Below are 19,843 nucleotides of genomic sequence, written 5' to 3' on the forward strand. Positions count from 1 at the left end.
ATGCCAAAGAATTGAAACCGAGAGGACGACCACAAGGTTATAAAAGGGGGAAATAAAAAAGAGAAAGAAAAGCGCACGCATAAGCACAAGAGAAAACAGAGGAAAGAAAATTAAACACTAACTGAAAAAAGGAAACATAACAAAAAAACAAGAAAACGAAGTGTTCACCCCGACGAAGGGCCCGGACATGGGAGAAAGGGTGGGGGGGGAGAGGAGAGAAGGGAGAAGGAGGAGCCAGAGGGGAAGGAAGGGACAACAGGAAGCAAGAAGAGGGGGGAGACGTGACAAGAAGGAGAGCTAAGAGCGCGGCGAATTGCGAAGGGAGGATAACAAAGGATGCCAAGAACTGCTTAAGGTCCACCCTTCATCACGATTGAGGTTAGAAGGGTTATCATTGATGACAATGGCTTCCTTGAGCTTTCTTTTAGCAAAGTTATCTTCCCTGAACACAATTTGCGTCCTCTCCAAGCAGATATGATGCTTAGTAGAGGAAGAATGATCAGCTAATGCAGATTTGAGTACCCGCTCATGCTTGATGTCAGCGGCATGTTCCTTCAATCTAGTGTTGAATGAACGGCCCGTTTCACCAATGTAAGGGGTGCCGCAAGAGCACATGACCTTAAAGACACCAGAATCTGCAAAGGCATCCCTAGGGTCTTTGATGGGGGAACACGATGTCTAAGCATGGATGCGGGCCTAAAGGCAACTCTAATGCCTTTTTTTCCCAAAATCTTGGAGATCTTGTTGGAAATCCCCTCGACATAAGGAATCGAAAAGAAAGGGGGCGATTGGGCGACAGAGAGAGGAGGACGAGGTGCCGAAAGAAAGAGGGAATTGGCCAAGCGAATAGCTGTGGATATTTGCTTGTCAGAGTATCCATTCCACTTGAATACTTGACGAAGGTGCGCGAGCTCTTGGTCTAGGTTGTCACTGTCACAAATCCTAAAAGCTCTTTAGGATCCCTACCTTTTGACAAGGGTGGTGGTGGGAGGCAACATGGAGATAGAGGTCAGTGTGGGTGGACTTACGAAAAACTCGACGACCAAGAGTGCCATCGGGTTTTTTAAGGATTAAGACATCAAGGAAAGGTAAGCAATTATCTGCTTCTAACTCCTTGGTGAAAGAGATGCTAGGAACTAAGTTGTTGATGTGGGCATGGAACTCTTCTAGCTTGTCTAGGCCATGCGACCAACAGACATTGGTGTCATCTACATAGCATTTCCACCACTTGGGTTTCAAAGGGAAAGAGTGTAAAGCCTTTGCCTCAAACTCTTCCATGTATAAATTAGCAATGACCGGTGAAAGAGGGGAACCCATGGCAACCCCCCCGACCTGCTCATAGATGACACCATTGAAGGAGAAGAAAGTGGATCTCAAGCATAACTCCACAAGAGAGGCAACCTCAGACGAAACTTTCTTCTTGACAATGTCTAAGGAGTCAGGTATGGGAACCTTAGTGAACAGCGAGACCACATCAAAACTAACTAAGATATCGCCGTTGACACACGAGGCATCTTTAATGAACTGGACAAAATGGTTGGAATCATTGACAGAAGAGTCGGAATTACCAACGAGGGGGGATAATAATTTGGCGAGGAATGACGCAAGCTTGTGGGTCGGGGAGCCTATAGTGTCAACGATGGGCCTAAGCGGAATATTAGCTTTATGGATTTTGGGAACCCCATAAATGCGGGGGGTGAGCTCCTTCGTGGGAAACAATTGCTTTTTTGTATCCATGTCGAAGGAGGAATCATTAATAGCAGCTTTGACCTTTCTCACGATCTTAGCGCAAGGATTAGAGGCCACAATCTTGTAGCTGCTGGAGTCCGAGAGGAGGTCCAACATCTTAGACAGATAATCAGACTTGTTCATAATTACCGTGGCATTACCTTTGTCCGCCCTAGTAATAATGAGATCAAAATTACGAAGAAGATTAATAAAAGCTGCAAACTCATGAGAGGGAATGTTGCTTCTGGGGGGCTTAGCCTTCCTCAGAGCTACGGCACAATCTTGCCTGGCCTCTTCGGCAGTGTTGGTCGGAAGAGAATGAAGAGAATTCTCAATGTCCACCAAAAAATCAACGCGAGGGATGGTGCGGGGCGATAGAGAGAAATTGAGACCTCGCTTGAGAACCTTAAATGCGAGAGGGTCGATGGGGGCATTAGAAAGGTTAACAACTAATTTGGACTCCCAATTGTCAATGGGGCCATTATTCGAAGCGGGAGGGCAAATCGAATGGCAAGGGGGGATTATACGTGCAGGCAAATCTATGCAAGGGGCCCGAGAAAGCACCGAGGATGGGTTGTTAACGATGAGGGGAGGGGGCGAATGGGGAGAAAGAGGAGGGGATTGGCAATCGGAGCTGCTAGGCAAATCAGCACCCGAGCCAAGGACGCAAATCAAGGAGGGGGTGGTTGGCAATAAATAGGAGAGATACAAGAATGCGTGGAAGATAAAGACGCTGGAATAGACTCATTAATATCATTAAATTTGAAACGAGAGGGGGAGGAAGAAGAAGCCGCACCTTGACAAGACAGAAGGCAATCGTAGGAAGAAGACCGTTGGAGAAAAGAGCCGCGTAGGGACCTGTGCGAGCAAGCCTGGAGCGACCAACCAGATGCCGAGAGATTGGGGGAGGAGATCGACTGAGGAGGACCACGCTGTAAGGGTCCAAGCATGGGTTGCGCAACTGGGGAGATCACTGCAGATACCGCCGCAGAGCTAGGACAGAGCGAAGACGGAGATGGTTGCTGAGGAAGAGCGCTGCTGGGACGGCCACAAACACTGCGAATCTCTGACTCTTTTTATGTTACATATATTGACTAAGTTATCAAAGTTAACATGATATAACCACTTGTTCCATAACCACATATCATCAAATTATACAACAAGACAAGTAGCATCATTCATATCAAAATAAAATAGATTACCTTTTGTGTGATCACCTTTCCCAATTAGTTTTCCATTAGTGTCATAGATCCTTTCTATCTTGTTCTTAAACTCAACTTTGCAACCTACACTATTCAGTTGTGACACACTCAAAAAATCATATTTAAGTCTATCTACATAATAAGCATTGCCACACATGACATTTTTTGCAAGTTTGATAGATCTTTTTTATTTTATTAGATAGGGTACATCATTACCAAACCTTACACTATTTCTATCATAAATATCAAGGGTAATGAACTTACTTTTATCTCTGGTCATGTGATGTGAACACCCACTATCAATGATCCATCTGTCACTCTTGTTCACATAAGATACTAGTGTAGTTGCCTCATTCTCATCAAAATCATCCTTCATTGCAACATACACCACTTCATCATCATGGTCATCAAATCCAATTTTGGTTTCCTCTTCAACAATGTAGCAAGACTTCTTGCCTTTATCTTTGATATCTTTGATGTCCTCATCTCTTTTACTTCTTTATTTGTCTCCACCTCTATTTTTCTTCTTCTCTAGACACCTAGCAATAATTTGACCAACCTCATTACAATTAAAACACAAGATAGGTAACTTACTTTTGAATTTTCCTTTTCCTTAATGAAATCTCCTTGCTAGTAGTGCTTCAAGCTATTCTACATCTTCCTCATCCGTATCACTATCACTAGAAAAATATTTGACCTTTTTATTCTTCTCTTTAGGTTCTTTTAATGAAAATTTAACTTTGAAAGCAGATTCAACATTCTTAGATTTGAAATTATCAAAATTAGAGAGTTCAAAGGTAGTGAGTCTACTTATCAATCCTTCAAGGGTCAGATCATTACAAGGTGTGCACCTCAATTCTTATATGGCAGAGACACTAATAGCATAGATGGGCAATAGGGTTCTTAGAAATTTGCTAATAAAACTCTCATCTTCAATTGTACCAATTTCTCTTCTAATAGCATTGAGTACTTCTTTTACTGTGGCACAATATTGAACTATATTCTCACCTTCTTGCATTCTCATATGATCAAAATTACCTCTAAGACTTTTATATTTGGCTCTTAGTACATTTTTGTCTCCTCCATAGATCTTTTCTATAGCACCCCACATCTTTTTAGTAGTATCACATTCCTTGACATCATCAAACTTAGTGTAGCTTAGGGAAGATGTGATCTCCAACATTGTCTAATTATGTTCTTTCTTCTTTTTAAGATCTTTGATAGTTAGGGCTCCAATAGGGTCAACATGTTCAATGATGATGGTAGATTGTGCATGATCTCCAAGACCTCCTAGGTGTAGCTTCATTAGACTTTTCCATATAGGGAATTTCTCCTTGTTAAGCTTGGGTACCTCTCTTTTGGACATGTTGAACCTTTTCTTCTAGTACCTTCAAACTAATCCTCTTAAGCACTATGACTCTAATACCAATTGTTGGAATCCTTTAGAATAATTGAGAGGGGGGGGGTGGTGAATTAGTTATCTAAGGTCCAAATGTATATAAAAAAAATTTCAATGCTTAGTAGACCCATATCCATAAAACCTTATTATGTATGCATCCACTAGATCATACAATACTTAAACTTTGTAGGTTACTAAACTAGGTCAAAAAAACTTTGCAAAAATGTAAACATGAGACAACATAAGGACATTCAAACAACTTGAGTCAAGGATTTTATGTGGAAACCCAATTTGGGAATAACCAATAGTAACATGCTACTAATTCTCACTCTTTTGAAATGATGCTCTATGAAAGACAAACCATATTAAAGGTTATAATAAATATTGTTAATGTGATCCGATTAAAAGATTTCAATCACCATGTTATGAGTGAGTGTTGTTAGAGGACTTTAGATCATTCCTTGAGAATTTCACCTAGTTAAAGGATCTACAAATGAGTGTTAGGTCAACCCTAATCCAAAGGATCTACCCTAGACTGATGTAATGATTAGAAAGTAAAAGTAAGGCTTGATATGATAACAAATTACAACTCACTTGCAGATTATAAGTCTCTAGTTTAGTCCTCCATTCTTCTTGGCATTCACACACTTCAACTCTGATAGCTCATTCACCTTTCAAGTATTTATACTCTTAAGCCTTCTTGCTTTTCATGCCAATTGCACTCACTTCTATTTAGCCACTAAATGAAGTAATACCCTAGACTCCTTCTCTGTTGGATACAATTGTCTAATTGTGTGTTGTCTTTGATGTCACACAAATGTCATATCAGTTGTTAGTTAGTGCTTACCAAACTCATTTGGTCAGCAAGATAATTTTCCTTGTCTAATGAGCGTTCTTGAAGTTTATTCTATGAAGACAGTGTCTACCAAGCTCACTCGGGTGTCAAAGGAAATTATGACAAAAATATTGTTAATTGAGTTCACTTGGTTAACAAAGGAAAGTTGTAAAGAGTTAGTTCTAACTAAGTTCACTCGGTTACCAAAGGATTTTTGCAAGTTCGTAGTGTTAACCAAGCTTCTATTGGTTAACAAAGGAAATTGTCTCAGAACCAATGTTTATCGAGTAGGGTCAGCTAATGAAGGATTTTGTTATTTTGGCATATGAAGTTTAACTATTTAAATTATTTTTTCTAGCCAACTATGGTAATGATTATTGGTCACTGTAATTTTTAATGAGTTGACTTGACAATCTAGATGATATAAATATAAGGTCAAGTTGTGATATTCAAGTGTGTGCAAGTGTGTTGATTGAATTGAGAAGAAAAGAGAGGGAGCAAACTTGAAGGATAAGAAAGTATCCTTGTGGAGTAGAAAAGTAATATTCAATCAAGAAAGATCAAATTTTAAGAAAAAAAGAGATCTAGATTCAACAATTCAATTGCATGACAATCAGGTCACTTCATTATTACCTTTTAACCATTGTAGTAGTGATCTAAAATCTCTTAATAGAGTTAATTTAATAGCCAGTTGTAAATCCTCTAACAAGGTGGTAATTCCATTGAATTATTTTAAGACCTCTTACAAGGCCACTTTTAGTAGGGTGATTAAATCCTCTAACAAGGTTATACCTAACAATGTGTTTTGTAACCTTTAATATGGTTGGCTCCTAATAGGGCTCACTTCAAAAGAGTGAAAAATATTAATTAGTTACATTGGTGGTTTTTTCCAAATTGGATTTCCATGTTAAATCCTAGTGTCTCATGTGTTCATGTTATTTCTCTTATGCTTTAAAATTGATTACTATTAATATTTTAAGATCTGCTAAAAGTAATTCACACTCTACATATACCGAGTTATAGCATTTTCTGTGTGTTTACAGAGTGACAACAACAATTAATTTTCTCATTCTAAATTTTATTTTTTTTGATAAGGTAAACAGGTTTTAAGGGGTCCTGAAACCCATAAGTTTAACAACAAGAAAGGCTGAAAATAAGCAAAAAAATGCCCAGCCAAAACATAAGCCTTACGGCTGAAAATAAGCCCAAAGGCCCAGCCCGAAACAACTGCCCACTAAAAAGGCCAGAGAACCAACCTGAAAAATAGAGACCAGACAAAAAGCCAAAGCCAGGAGAAACAAAAACCAAAGGACAGAGACCCAACCTAGCAGACTACTTCTCCATCTCTAGCATGGTCTGGGTAGCTTCGGCGCACTCTTGTTGCTCTTCTGCCTTATGATCCTGGGCATTCGTCAAATCCTGCTCCATAGTGCTGTCCTTGGCTTTATCCACATCCAGCCTATCTTTGTCTCTGTTCTGTTTATCATCTTCCTCCATTTGGTTCCTGTCTTTGAGATTTTCCAAGAGAGAGAGGATGTTTTTGTTGATCGAAGCGAGGAGGGAGATCATTTGACTTGCCAAGTTGTGATTGTAGTTCTCAATATTTTTTACTCTCCTCTCCATCAGAGTCTCTCAGCTGTTCCGGTCGCCTTGGCTTTCTGCACCTGTCTTGCTCTTGATTTTTTCCATTTTATCCATAATTGCATTGGATTTGAGCTGTCCTTCCCAAGATTTTATCTTGGTCGATAAGCAACTTTGCCTCCATCGAAAAATCTTTTCCGGCATGCCAGGTCAGATTATTGGTGGCGTTAACCCCTTTATTAGCAAACCAATCAGCGACTGGGTTTGCCTCTCTGTAAACATGAGTGACATGGACCTTATCGAACTTTGTGAGAGTGGCGCAAGTCTCAGCAATTATGTTCGCAATCGTCCACGAGGGAGGGGAAATACCATTAATGGTATTAATAATGTTTTTGGAGTCCCCCTCAAGCAAGAGTTTAGTAATCCCGACTTCAAAAGCCAACTTGACCACCTTACTCATAGCTCTTGCTTCAGCCAGATGAATAGTCTGGATTCCCAGTGGGGAAGCAAAGGCAGCTATTCCCTCCCCATAGCTATTTCTTATGATTCCACCGCAACCTAAAGGGCCTGGGTTACCCTTAGAAGCCCCATCAAAGTTGGCTTTTGACCAACCATCTGGGGGGAGAAGCCAGCTAGCATCCTGCCTTTTGAGGTTCCTGTCTTTTTCTTTAGGTATCTTTCTGTCCCCTTCTTCTTCTTCTTCCTCCTTCAGCACTTGGAGATTTTCCTTTATATTCTTCAAGACCTTCCTGCCAAGGATTATAGCCGGCTCCTCTCTGTCTCTAAATATTCTATTATTCCTTTCCTTCCAAATTCCCCAACAAAAATAGGGTAAAATCCAGTCCGAGTGATCCTGTCAACCAACAATCTTACAAAGACCTTTCCACTGATGGAAAAAATCCATGAGATTATCCGGTTTGCACCAGAGGGTTTCATTATCATGTGTGATGACATTCCACACCTCCCTGGCATAGTCACATAAGATGAAAATGTGATTTTTGGTCTTAGCTTGATTCTTACACAAGGGACATCTACTGGGCATAACATGTCCTCGCTTCATGAGATTGTCATGAGTAAGGATTTTGTTCTGAAGAGCCAGCCAGTAAAAAATGTTGATCTTTGGAGTGAGACCTGGAATCCAAGCCTCCACCCAAGGGGCCTTCTCTTTTAAGCTCCAAAGGGAATTATAGCTTGAGGCAACAGAGTATCTTCCATTGGGATTATCCCTCCAGACCAGCTCATCCCCCAAATTGATAGGAATCATGGAATTGAGCATAAGCATTATAGGAGTCAAGTCCTCAGAGATGAGGGATAGGTCACTCCATTCCTGGCCATTCCAATAATCACAAACTTTGGACCCAATTTGATCAGTACAAGCTTGCATCCATCTCTCAAAAATAGGGTTATTGATAAGTGGATCTTGGGAAAGCCATCTATCCAACCAGAACTGGATGTCCTTCCCATTTCCCAATTTCCATGATATCCTGGCCTTAGCCAGGTCCCTGGCTTTCATGATCCCATTCCAAATGTTTGATCCTTTTGGGATATCTTCATTAAAAAGGGTGAAAAGAAGAGTGGGTCTTCTAAGGTACTTTTTTACCAGGGTGTCCCTCCATTCACCGGTGCTACTGAAGATCCGCCATATTTGTTTAGCTAGGAGAGCCTTATTGAGGTGGGTGATCTTTCTAATGCCCAGACCTCCGTACCTCTTAGGGAGGCAAACCTTCTCCCAAGCAACAAGAGGGTATCTTTTCTTCCCTTCATTACCATTCCAAAGGATGTCTCTCTAGATTTTCTCCATTCTTTCAGCTATTTTTCCCAGAATTCCAAAGAGGCTCAGGGCGTAGATTGGCAGATTTTGAAGAGAAGATTTGACTAAGAGGCATTTCCCCGCTTGACTAAGAGAGACCCCTTTCCAACCAGCCATCTTCCTGTTGAATCTGTCCAAAATACCATTCCAAAAAGACTCCGAGGGTGAGGATCCCAAAGGGAGACCAAGATAGGTAGAGGGGAAAGAGCCTACCCCACAACCCAGAATCCTGGCAATTTTTCTTTGTCTAACCTCAGAGGTGTTGATAAAAAGAGCGAGCTTTTGTTCCAATTAATCAGCTGACCCGTCCCACTGGAGTAAGTATCAAGAATCTTCTTCAGGGCTCTGGCCTCTTTGACAGAAGCTTCCCCCCCCAAGATAGTATCGTCAACAAATTGCTGATGAGTGAAGGGAACGCAATTAGAGGAGGGAAGGATCCCTTTGATACAAGCCTCACGCTTTTTACAGTCTATAATCCTTCCTAAGCATTTAGCTAAAATGATGAACAAAATGGGTGAAAGGGGGTCTCCTTGTTTGAGGCCTTTGGAAGGTTTGAAAAAATTAGAAGGGACTCCATTAACCAGAACAGCCAAGGAGGAGGTGGACACCAATTGAGAGATAATTTTGCAAACTTTACTATCAAAGCCAAAAGTCGAGAGGACCTTCCCAAGGAGAGACCAGTCCACCCTGTCATAAGCTTTAGAAAGATCTAGTTTGAGAAACATACCTTCCCGTTTGGATGCCTCAAGAGAGTGGATGACTTCGTGCACCATCTGGACAGAATCCAAAATTTGTCTCCCTGGAACAAAACCTGATTGATGCTGCGAGATTATCATGGGCAAGATCTTGAGCATTCTTAAAGTGAGAACTTTAGAGATGATCTTGTAGAGTGAGTTGCACAGACTAATAGGTCTAAAGTTGTCCAACGAGTCCGCCCCAAGGGATTTAGGAATGAGAACCACAAAAGTCGAGTTTAGCTCCTTGAGAATAGATTTGGCTCCAAAGAATTCCTGGACAGCCTGAACAACCTCTCCCATGATCACCGGCTAGAACCTTTGGAAGAAAAAAGTGGGAAAACCGTCTAGGCCTGGAGCCTTGTCAGCAGGCAGAGAAAAGAGAGCCTCTCTAACTTCCGAAGCATTAGGAATAACATAGAGCTATTTATTATGGATAGGTTGAATGAGCTGAGGGATACAGTGTAACAAATCCTCCTACTCCAAATTGGAAAGCATTGGGTCCACAGAGAGAAGGCTAGAGAAAAAGGAAACAGCTTCTTCCGAGATGGCAGATTCTTCAGTTAACAGCTCCTGCCCCTTTCTGATACCATAGATCCTGTTACTAGCACGGTGCTTGAGAGTGGTTAGGTGAAAAAACTTAGTGTTTCGATCTCCTTCCTTTAGCCAGGTGATCCTCGATCTTTGCCTCCAAAATTTTTCTTCCTTATTAATAATGTTATGAATTTCAGACAGGGTCTTGAGCTCCGAAACCCTGTTGGTCTTAGTGTAACCTTCCTTCTGAATGCAATCTTGGATAATAGTTAGATTATCAAATAACTCTTTCTTTTCATGGAAGATATGACCAAAATCAGACTTGTTCCAAATTTTAATCATCCTCTTCACATTGCTAAGTTTTCTGGTGACTCTGAACATGGCTGAGCCCTCCACCTCTATCCCCCACCATTTCTTGATATTATCCAGGAGGTCAGGGTGAGAGGTCCAAATTTTCTCAAACCTGAAAGGATGGTATCTCCTGTGTACCAGAGGGGAAACTAAAAGAGAAATGGAAGAGTGGTCCGAACCAATTCTGAGAAGCAGAGATAGTCTGCAGTTGAAGGATTGAAGCCAGTCCGAAGATATAAGAGCTCTATCTAGCCTAACCTGAATGCAATCATGGCCTTTTCTCTTGTTTGACTAGGTAAAGGATCCGCCCTTAAGCTCTACGTCCATAAGGGCCAGATTATTTATGAAGTTAGAAAGATCCTGTTTACTTTCCCAATCCAGGGGCGTACCTCCCTTTTTCTCTTTATCTTCTAGCGGTGTGTTAAAGTCTCCCATGATTATACCTTTCTTAATGTCACAATCTTGCACCATATTACCAACTTTGGTCCAGAAGTTTTTTCTATCTCTCTTATTATTGGGGGCATAAATATTCACTAAAAACTAGGAATCATTGGTGTGCAAATGTTGAACTCTGCAGAAAAGAATGTTATCTTCATCATACTCAGCTACTATATTGAAATACTTATCATTGAAAAGTAACAGCAGTCCTCCAGACGCTCCTTCAGAGTTAGAGGCTATGCCCTTCATGCTATTGTTGAACTTAATATTTTCCATCCTTTCCTTCTTCATTTTAGTTTCCTGGATTAGAAACACATCAGGCCTTTTGTCCCTTATCAGATTTCTAATAACTTCTTGCTTGTGGATTCCATTGAGTCCACGAATATTCCAAGATAAGATCTTCATGATTTAACTACTAAACATGCTTCCTGGATGGTGCGCTGCGTACCATCCTTAATGTTTCTTCTGGCTTCCTCTTTCCTGATTTCATTCTTGTTTTTCCTTCCCACTAGGTTAGATTTGTGGCTAAGATCAGCCTTGGCCATGCTTCTAGTAGAAGGGGGAGATACTGGAGAAGGGTCCCTGCTATTCTTCTTCTTTCTACTCCTGACTTCTGTCCAGGGATTCTCTTCTCCCTCTAGTCCTTTGTCCAGCCAAGCATCAATTCTCGCCAAATCTTCCATTGTCGATGTAGACAGCCTCTCTATGATTCTGTTTACTGTTGAAGGGGGGGGACAACACACCGGGTTAGGGTCCTGGGACATGGGTTCCCCCTCCTTTAGTTCTTCCATGGAGTTCGGGACAAAGGATAGTTTCAAGTCATCCTCCTGAGAATCCAGAGGGGGAAGAGTCATATTTTCACCTGTCTCCTCAGGTTTCTTCTCAGATTCCTTCGCATTGGGGAGAGGTGTTGAATCGTCTTTCACTCCTTTCTCTTCTCCCCCTCCTACGTTTCCAGTCACTCGAGGAGGCCCTGATTCCTCTTGGGGCGCATTAGGAGCAGTATTTGTTTTTCCTTCTGCCTCTCCATTTGCCTTGACTTGCGATGCTTTTTTCCTCCATTCTTTTTTGGGATCTAGAGAATCTTTTATCCCCCCTTGTGGACGACCCTTTCCCACCGTACTCTTCCCTTTGAAAAGTGGGCATGATCCAACCTTGTTGCCAGCCTTCTTACAATGGAAACAAGCAAAAGGCACACTTTCATTGTCAATCTTTTGAGATCTATTTCCCAGACGAGATTGTAGTTCTAAAACTTGAGGCATGTCCTGGCCTTCGATGACTCCTACACAGATTCTTGCGTAGTTCAATCTTTTCTTAGCTGCTATGACAGGGTCAATGGAGAGGAGCTCTCCAAAGGTCCTAGCTATGCCATCAAAGACATCCTCATGCCAATATTCCAAAGGAAGTTCCGGAAGTCTTAACCAAACTGGAACCTGAGATTGGAAATCATTGTTCAAATCCAAGTTGGATGTCCATTTTTGCAATATTAGGTTGAATCTGCCCAAAGACCAGTTCCCAGCACATAGTATATGGGAAAAATCTTCTGAGCAAGAGAACTCGAAAGACATGAAGCCTTTGGCCATAGCAGTCACTTCTACATGCCCTTTAAGGTCCCATTTTCTCCTGGTAAATGTCCTCACTACATCAATATTAGGTCTTGGCCCTAAAAATTTTCCTACCAGAGTGTTCTCCATGCTTAGGATATTGTGGTCAATAATTTCCCTAGGGATTTCTAGAGAAAAAATACCTTTCTCCTTATCACATTTGTCAATGACTTTTGGGAAAGACGATTTACCTGATGGTTTTATCCCGAATAGATTCGGCCAGCGTCCCCATGCCCCAGACGGCCCACTGCCCACATGGGGGGGAGGGGGAATCTTCTCACCTGGATGGGGCATCATAACCCGTGGGTCCCCATCCTTTGAGGCATCCTCATCTTTCCCCTCCGTTTCCTACCCTGCGCTTGCTGCATGCCTTGCTGCATGCCCTCCTGCAGACGTGCTCTCCTGTCTCTCGCCTTTCTCCAAATTTGAAACAATGTGATTCGAATTGCAGTTCCCGCCCGCTCCATCCCTCTCTCTCACCGTTCCCATCCCTCTACTTAGCACTCATGATATGGTTTTCTAAATTTTATTGTTGAAATCTAAGGGATTTGGGATTTATTTTGGTGGTAACTAATTCACCCCCAATCCCCCCCAATTACTCCTTCTATATTTCCAACAATTGGTATTAGAGCTTTTGGTGCTTGTAGAAAAGTTTAAAGGACCTAAGCTAAAGATCAAGATGTCTTACAAGAGAGAAATTTCAAAGTTGAATAGAGACAACTTTTTAGCATGATAGGGACTCATGAGACTTCATTTGGCCACCATTAGTGATTTAGGTTGCAAATACCTTAAGAAAGAATACAAAACTCCTACAAGTACATTATCTGTTGGAGATCTTGTTGAGAAAAAGAACCATAACATCATGATGATTGATATTGCATCTTCTCTCAGCTATGATGAATTTGATGAGATCAAAGATTATAAAATTTCTTTTGATATGTGGAACAAGCTAAAGGACATATATGGCGGTGATGACAGTGTAAGGAGAGCCAAAGTAGAAACCCTTAGAGGATAGTTTGATCAAATAATAATGAGAGAGGATGAAAATATTTTCAAATATGTGGAAAAAATCAAAGCTAGTGTCAGTGCAATTAGAGCTTCTAGACGAGAAATCAAGGAAGAAACTGTTGTAAGTAAAGTTCTCAAAACATTGCTTCCTATCTATGCAATTAGAGTATTTTCTATCCAAGAAAAGAGATGTGACCCAAATCACAAATTAAGTTTGGATTCCATAGTAGGAAGATTGACATCTTTTGAGCTAGACAACTTTGACAATTATGTTCCAGCTTCCAAAAATGTCGAGTTTGCATTTGAAGCTAAACTTTCACTCAAAGAAAAAGGAAAGAAAACAAAGGAAATTCAGTCAAAAAGTGAAGAGGAAATAAGGAAAATTTTAGATAGTGATCTTGAAGTTGTTGAAGCTTTACTTGCAAAGAAATATTCTAGAGGAAGAGGAAAGTACAAAGGTAGGGTTCTTTTAATCTACTTTTCATGTGAAGAAATTGGTCATATTATTGTCAGGTGCCCAAACAGAGAAAGAAAGGATGAGAAGAAGAGCCACAAGTAAAAAGGTAAGAAGGAATCCAAAAGTCACAAATCCTTCAAAGACAAAGGTAAGAAGACTTGTTTTATGGCTAAATATTTTGATAATAGTGAAGATGAGATAGTATACATTGCTATAAAAGATGAATCTGATGAAGAAGAAGATAAGATGAAACTTATCTCTTATGTTAGTAAAAATGACACATGGATCATAAACAGTGGATGTTCACATCATATGAATGGAGACAAAACAAAATTTGAACACTTTGAACACTATGATGGAGGTAGTGTAAGGTTTGGAAACAATGAACCTTGTTGTATAAAAGGGAAAGGTCACATATCATTAACCAATGAACTTGTATGTGACAATGCCTATTGGGTTGAAGAACTAAAACATAACCTACTAAGTGTAGTACAACTAATCAACATTGGATTTAAGGTAGAATTCATGTATGGCAAGGCAAGGCTATTGGATGATAAAGGGGATCTGATTAGATCAGGCAAACAAACAAGAAGTAACCTATTTTATCTTGATCTTGGTGATTGCTGATGTTTTATTTCTCAAATGGAAGAAAGTTGGTTATGGAACATAAGACTATGTCATCTAAAATTTGATAATATGGTAAAGATAAGAAAATTTAGAAAAGTAAGAGGTATCCCTAGTTTGAAGAAACTGGATGTTGAATTATGCAAAAATTGTCAGATTAGCAAAATGGGAAAGACTAGTTTTAAAAGCAAAAACTATCAATATAAAGATGTCTTGTAAATTGTGCATACTAACCTATGTGGACCCATTGGAACAGAAATTTATAATGGAGAAAATTTTTTTATTCTTTTTGTTGATGAATACTCTAGAATAATGACTATTATGTATCTTAGAGAAAAGTCAGAAGTATTTGAGAAAATCAAATGATATCTAGTAAGAGTAGAAAAAGAAACAAGAAAAAGATTTAAATGCTTAAGGTCAAACAAAGGTGGTGAGTTCATCTCCAATGAATTCAATAATTTTTGCATTGAAAGAGGAATCAAAAGACAAGTATCACCCCTTGGTACTCCTGAGCAGAATGGAATAGCTAAAAGAAGAAACAGATCCATTATGGATTGTGTAAGGACTCTAGTGATTGAAAATAATGTTGCTATCAACTACTCGAAGGAAGCCATCAGCACTACAGTTCATACTTTGAATTGAGTTTAGTTGAAGAATGACTCACATAAAACTCCCTATGAATTATGGTATGGCTACAAACCCAATGTAAGTTACCTAAAAGTGTGTGGCAGTAAATGTTATATCTTGAAAGAGTCTAGAATAGGAAAGTTTGATGTGAAAGGTGATGAACATATATTCTTAGGATATTCTTGCAGAAGTAAGGCATACAAATACTTGAATTTTTCTATTCATAAAACCATAGAAAGTGCACATGTGAGAATTGATGAGTTTGCAGAAAAGACTGAAGAAAAAAGAAAAAGGGAACCAAAAGATTACAAAAGATTTTTTTACTTCGACCCTGATACATTGCCAAGCACATCTAAATAATGAGACTTCACCTCCCGAGTCTTACATAGCTACCGAGTTGCATGAAGTACAAATTGAGTCACAAGGACCCAATTCACAAGGACTCGAGTCACATTCTAAAGCTATCGAGCCAATGCCTACCAAGTCTGAACAACCTGAGCCTAAAGTTGAGATTCAAAATGAAGACAATGTAGTTCATTCAAAAGGTGAAGAACTTGTATTGGCCAAATATGTTAGAAGGCATCATGCACCAGATCAAATTATTAGAGATAAATCAGAAGGTACTATGACAAGAAGAAAATTGAAAGATACATGTTTACTTTCTGATTTTGAACCTAGAAGTGTTAAGGATGCTATAGAAAATGAAAGTTGGATTGAGGCAATGAATGAAAAAATAGAACATATAGAAAAGAACAAAACTCAAACTCTTGTTCCTAGGCCTAAAGATAAAAATGTGACTAGAACAAAATGGGTATTCACAAATAAGTTGAATAAAGATGGACGAGTATCATGAAACAAAGTGAGATTAGTATGTAAAGGCTATTCTCAAGAAGAAGGAATTGATTATGGTGAGACTTTTTCTCCTATTGCAAGATTAGAAGATGTTAGGACCCTACTTGCATATGCAACTCATAGAGGATTCAATGTATATCAAATGGATGTTAAATCTGCATTTCTAAATGGAATTCTTGATGAAGAAGTCTACATTGAACAACCAAAAGGTTTTGTTGATCCCGAAAAAAGCGATATGGTCTGTAAATCACAAAAAGCATTATATGGTCTCAAACAAGATCCTAGAGCATGGTATAAAAGACTACATAACTACTTGATACAAATTTGGTATGTGTTGTCTTTGACATGTGTTGTCAAAGAGGGAGAAGATTACTGTCAAATCTTTTTGAAATTTGTTTTTGTCATTCAAAGAAGGAGAAGTTATTTAATTCCTTCATAGACAGATATTACTGCATTAAAGAAGAAGTTCTTGTGTAAAATCAAAGAGGGAGAAATGTTCTCTCAAAAGAATCTTATTCTCAAATTTCATTATGCTATGACATGTTGTGTTGCCATCAATGCCAAAGAGGGAGATTGTTGGATATAATTGTCTAATTGTGTGTTGTCTTTGATGTCACACAAATGTCATATCAGTTTTTTTAAGTGCTTACCAAGATCATTTGCTCAACATGATAGTTTTCCTTGTCTACTAAGCATTCCTAAAGTTTATTCTGTGAATACAGTGTCTACTGATCTCACTTGGGCATTAAAGGAAATTATGGTGAAAATAGTGTTAATCGAGTTCACTTGGTTAACAAAGGAAAGTTGGATAGAGTTAGTGCTAACTGAGTTCACTTGGTTACTAAAGGATTTTTGCAAGTTTATAGTGTTAACCAAGCTTCTACTAGTTAACATAGGAAATCATCTTAGAACTAGTGTTTACCAAGCAGGGTTGGCTAATGAAGAATTTTGTTATTTTGGCATATGAAGCTTAACTATTTTAGGTATTGTTCTAGCCAACTATGGTAATGATTATTGGTCACTCTAATTTGTAATAAGCCAACTTGATAATCTAGATGATATAAATATAAGGACAAGTTGTGATTTTCAAGTGTGTGCAAGTGTGTTGATTGAATTGAGAAGAAAAGAGAGGGAATGAACTTGAAGGATAAGCAAGTATCCTTGTGGAGCAGAAAAGTAATATTCAATTAGAAAGGATCAAATTTTTAGAAGAATAGAGATCTAGATTCAAAAATTTAGTTGCATCAGAATCAGGTCATTTCATTGTTACTTTCTAGCCATTGTAGCAATGATCTAAAATTTCTTAATAGAGTTAGTTTAACAAATAGTTGTAAATCCTCTAACAAGGTGGAAATTCCATTGAATTGTTTTAGGAACTTTTTCAAGGCCACTCCTAGAAAAATGATTAAATCCTCTAACAAGGTCACACCTAATAGTGTGTTTTGTAACCTTTAACAGGGTTGGCTCCTAATAGGGCTCACTTTAGAAGAGTGAAAAACAGTAACTAGTTACATTGGTATTTTTTCCCAAATTGGATTTCCATGTTAAATCCTGGTGTCTAATGTGTTCATGTTATTTCTCTTATGCTTGAAAATTAATTACTATTAATTTTTTAAGATCTGCTAAAAATAATTCACACTCTACATATACCGAGTCACAACATTTTCTATGTGTTTACTGAGTGACAAGATCAATCAATTTTCTCAGTCTAAATTTTATTGTTGACATCTATGAGATCTGGGATTTATTTTAGTGGTAATTGATTCACCTGTCTCTCCCCCCCCCCCCCTTAGTTACTCCTATATTTCCAACTGTTCTCTTCCTTAGGTTCTCAGACATGACAACCTTTTCTTCTGACCAACTATCTCTATAAATAGAGAATTTAGATTTTTTTTTCTTAATCACAATCATCCATTTTAGGGTTAGGTAGGATAAAATGAATCTACTAGATTTTCCATTTGTTTCCTCTAGAAACTTATTCTACAATCTTCCTTGAATTATGTGGCATCAACTCATCATAGTTATCTTCGATGTGCAACACAAAATTCAAGAAAATAAAATAGTCAACTAAAATTCATCAAATCTTTGGTATAACATTATTTTCTATCACTCAAAAAATATATTGTTCTATCACTTGGCCAACACTAGTTCTCTTGGAAGTCACTAAATTTTACTAATGGTTAGAACCAACTAAAGTTTACTCAGCATATACTAACAATCACTCGGCTTCCACTAATTTTTGGTTGGCTTGCACTGATTGCTCAACAAGGCTTGGTAGACATTTTTCATACTTGATCTTCTTCTAGTCTCAACTTGATTAATCTTTCATTTTAGACTTTAAGTAGATAAACAATAATACACTATAGTATCAATCTCTTACTTGGTCTTAGTGCTTCTTTTACATACCAAATAACTCAACCTTTCTCTAGGTGTAATTTTTATCTCCTCTTTTCAAATCATCTTCATCAATCAACTGAATGATAGATTTTAGATCAAAAAGCAATTATCTCACTAGTAGGTAGCAAGCTTGACATCATTGACAAAATAATGATTGTTCCATTATAGGTTCTTCACCTCAAAACAATCTCATATCAACACATTATGTGCTCCCTCTTTATAGACATCTAAGTAGGAATATTATTGTTAATAACAAAAATAGGCCAAACCAAGTAAACAGATCTCATATGTCCAAATGAATATACACTTGATTCTAATGAAAGCTTTGAATTATGAGGTTCTTCTTTGAATACTAGCCACCTATCTTCTATGTCCTTAAATGCATAACCATCCATAGATATTCACATAATTTCATCTTGACTTCTATTGTGTGCATGGTAATCCATAAATTGTCCAAAGATAGTAGACCTGAATAATAGTTGCAGAAGTGGAATAATACGAATGTACCGAAGAACCTTGTGAGGCACCTTTTTCATTATTTGATCTGATTGATATCTACTAATGTGGAAATCAGTGCATTTTGTTGCAAATTCATGTTGCTAATTGTTAAAATATTAGAGTAGAACTTATATTACTCAAGGCAAAGATATAATAAGATTCTAGAGATGATTAAGTGAACTAAGATGAAATGAAGGAGATTCGATGCTATTCTTATTTGCTATATATTGGAGGAGATCCGATGCTCTGAATATCTACTAGAAGACTTATGTATGTTTATGTGTTTGCTATATATCCTGAAGCAAAGGAGATTGCAGATATATATATGCAAGCAGAAGAAAAGAAGTCACAACTAATAGTCGTGACTCATATTTGAGTCACGTCTATTAGACGTGACTATTATTAAGTCGAGATAAGACATGGCTTATATAATTTCATTAATATAAAACTTGCGCCCGAGTCATATAAGGAACTAAGCGAGCGTAAATGAAACTAATACAAGCACCCGATATTATATTGAGATTAATATAAACTGACACCCCATAGTTATTAGTCAATTTTATATAATATGAATAGATATGAAATTATAACTTATGTCATAATTTATATTTAGAATAAATATATATATATATATATGTTTATGAAATATCTCATATATAATATACTATAAGAATAATTATAAGAGTTATAAATAACTCTTCAACTAATCTATATATCAACACTCCCTCTTAGATTAGTAGGGTATACATGTATAAGAAATCTTTGATCAGAAGTCTTCTTTTATCCAATGTCAAATATAAACATTGTAACACGTGAGAGTTTGGCTTACAAGAATATCAATTTCATGATATTCACCAATCTCTCAAAAGCAATGGCCTATCAGAAGCATCAACTTAATGATGATCACCAAATACTCAGTGTGGTAATGGCCTATCAAAATATCAAGGCATGATATACACCAAGTACCAAAAATATATCTATACAAACAACTTTTAGATAATCAAATTAATGATATCAACTGCCTAGTTGTTTGATTCACAAGATAAAGCCCTTGCATGAAACACTTTCACAAAAATGAATCATGCTACAAGTTATTGTAAGGATGTCACGTTACAACAACTTCTCTTGATACAAGTGATAATCATTTAGAAGTCATCACTTCTT

General features: G+C 38.3%; 1 protein-coding gene across 1 annotated transcript; it reads right to left on the bottom strand.

Annotated features, from left to right (window-relative positions):
- Positions 1-297: 297 nt before the first annotated feature.
- On the bottom strand, positions 298-12,705 carry LOC149562018 (uncharacterized). Its single transcript, XM_089827935.1, has 4 exons — positions 12,630-12,705; positions 2,587-2,800; positions 1,029-2,461; positions 298-635 (listed from the first exon to the last, which is right to left on the bottom strand). The coding sequence occupies exons 1-4, from the start codon at positions 12,703-12,705 to the stop codon at positions 298-300; spliced, it is 2,061 nt and encodes a 686-aa protein (XP_089684061.1).
- Positions 12,706-19,843: the final 7,138 nt, after the last annotated feature.

The sequence above is a fragment of the Cupressus sempervirens genome, chromosome 4 (genome assembly GCF_028749045.1).
Source record: "Cupressus sempervirens isolate cs-2001-9-10 chromosome 4, ASM2874904v1, whole genome shotgun sequence".
Classification (NCBI taxonomy): Eukaryota; Viridiplantae; Streptophyta; class Pinopsida; order Cupressales; family Cupressaceae; genus Cupressus; species Cupressus sempervirens.

Bases quoted from the DNA above. Each gene is read 5' to 3' on its own strand.
- LOC149562018 (XM_089827935.1), bottom strand. From the start codon at position 12,705: ATGGGAACGGTGAGAGAGAGGGATGGAGCGGGCGGGAACTGCAATTCG. The intron at 2,462-2,586 runs GTCCCTACGCGG...AGTCTATTCCAG, and splicing joins CTCCAGGCTTGCTCGCACAG to CGTCTTTATCTTCCACGCAT. The intron at 636-1,028 runs GTAAGTCCACCC...ATGCCTTTGCAG, and splicing joins TCTTGGTCGTCGAGTTTTTC to ATTCTGGTGTCTTTAAGGTC.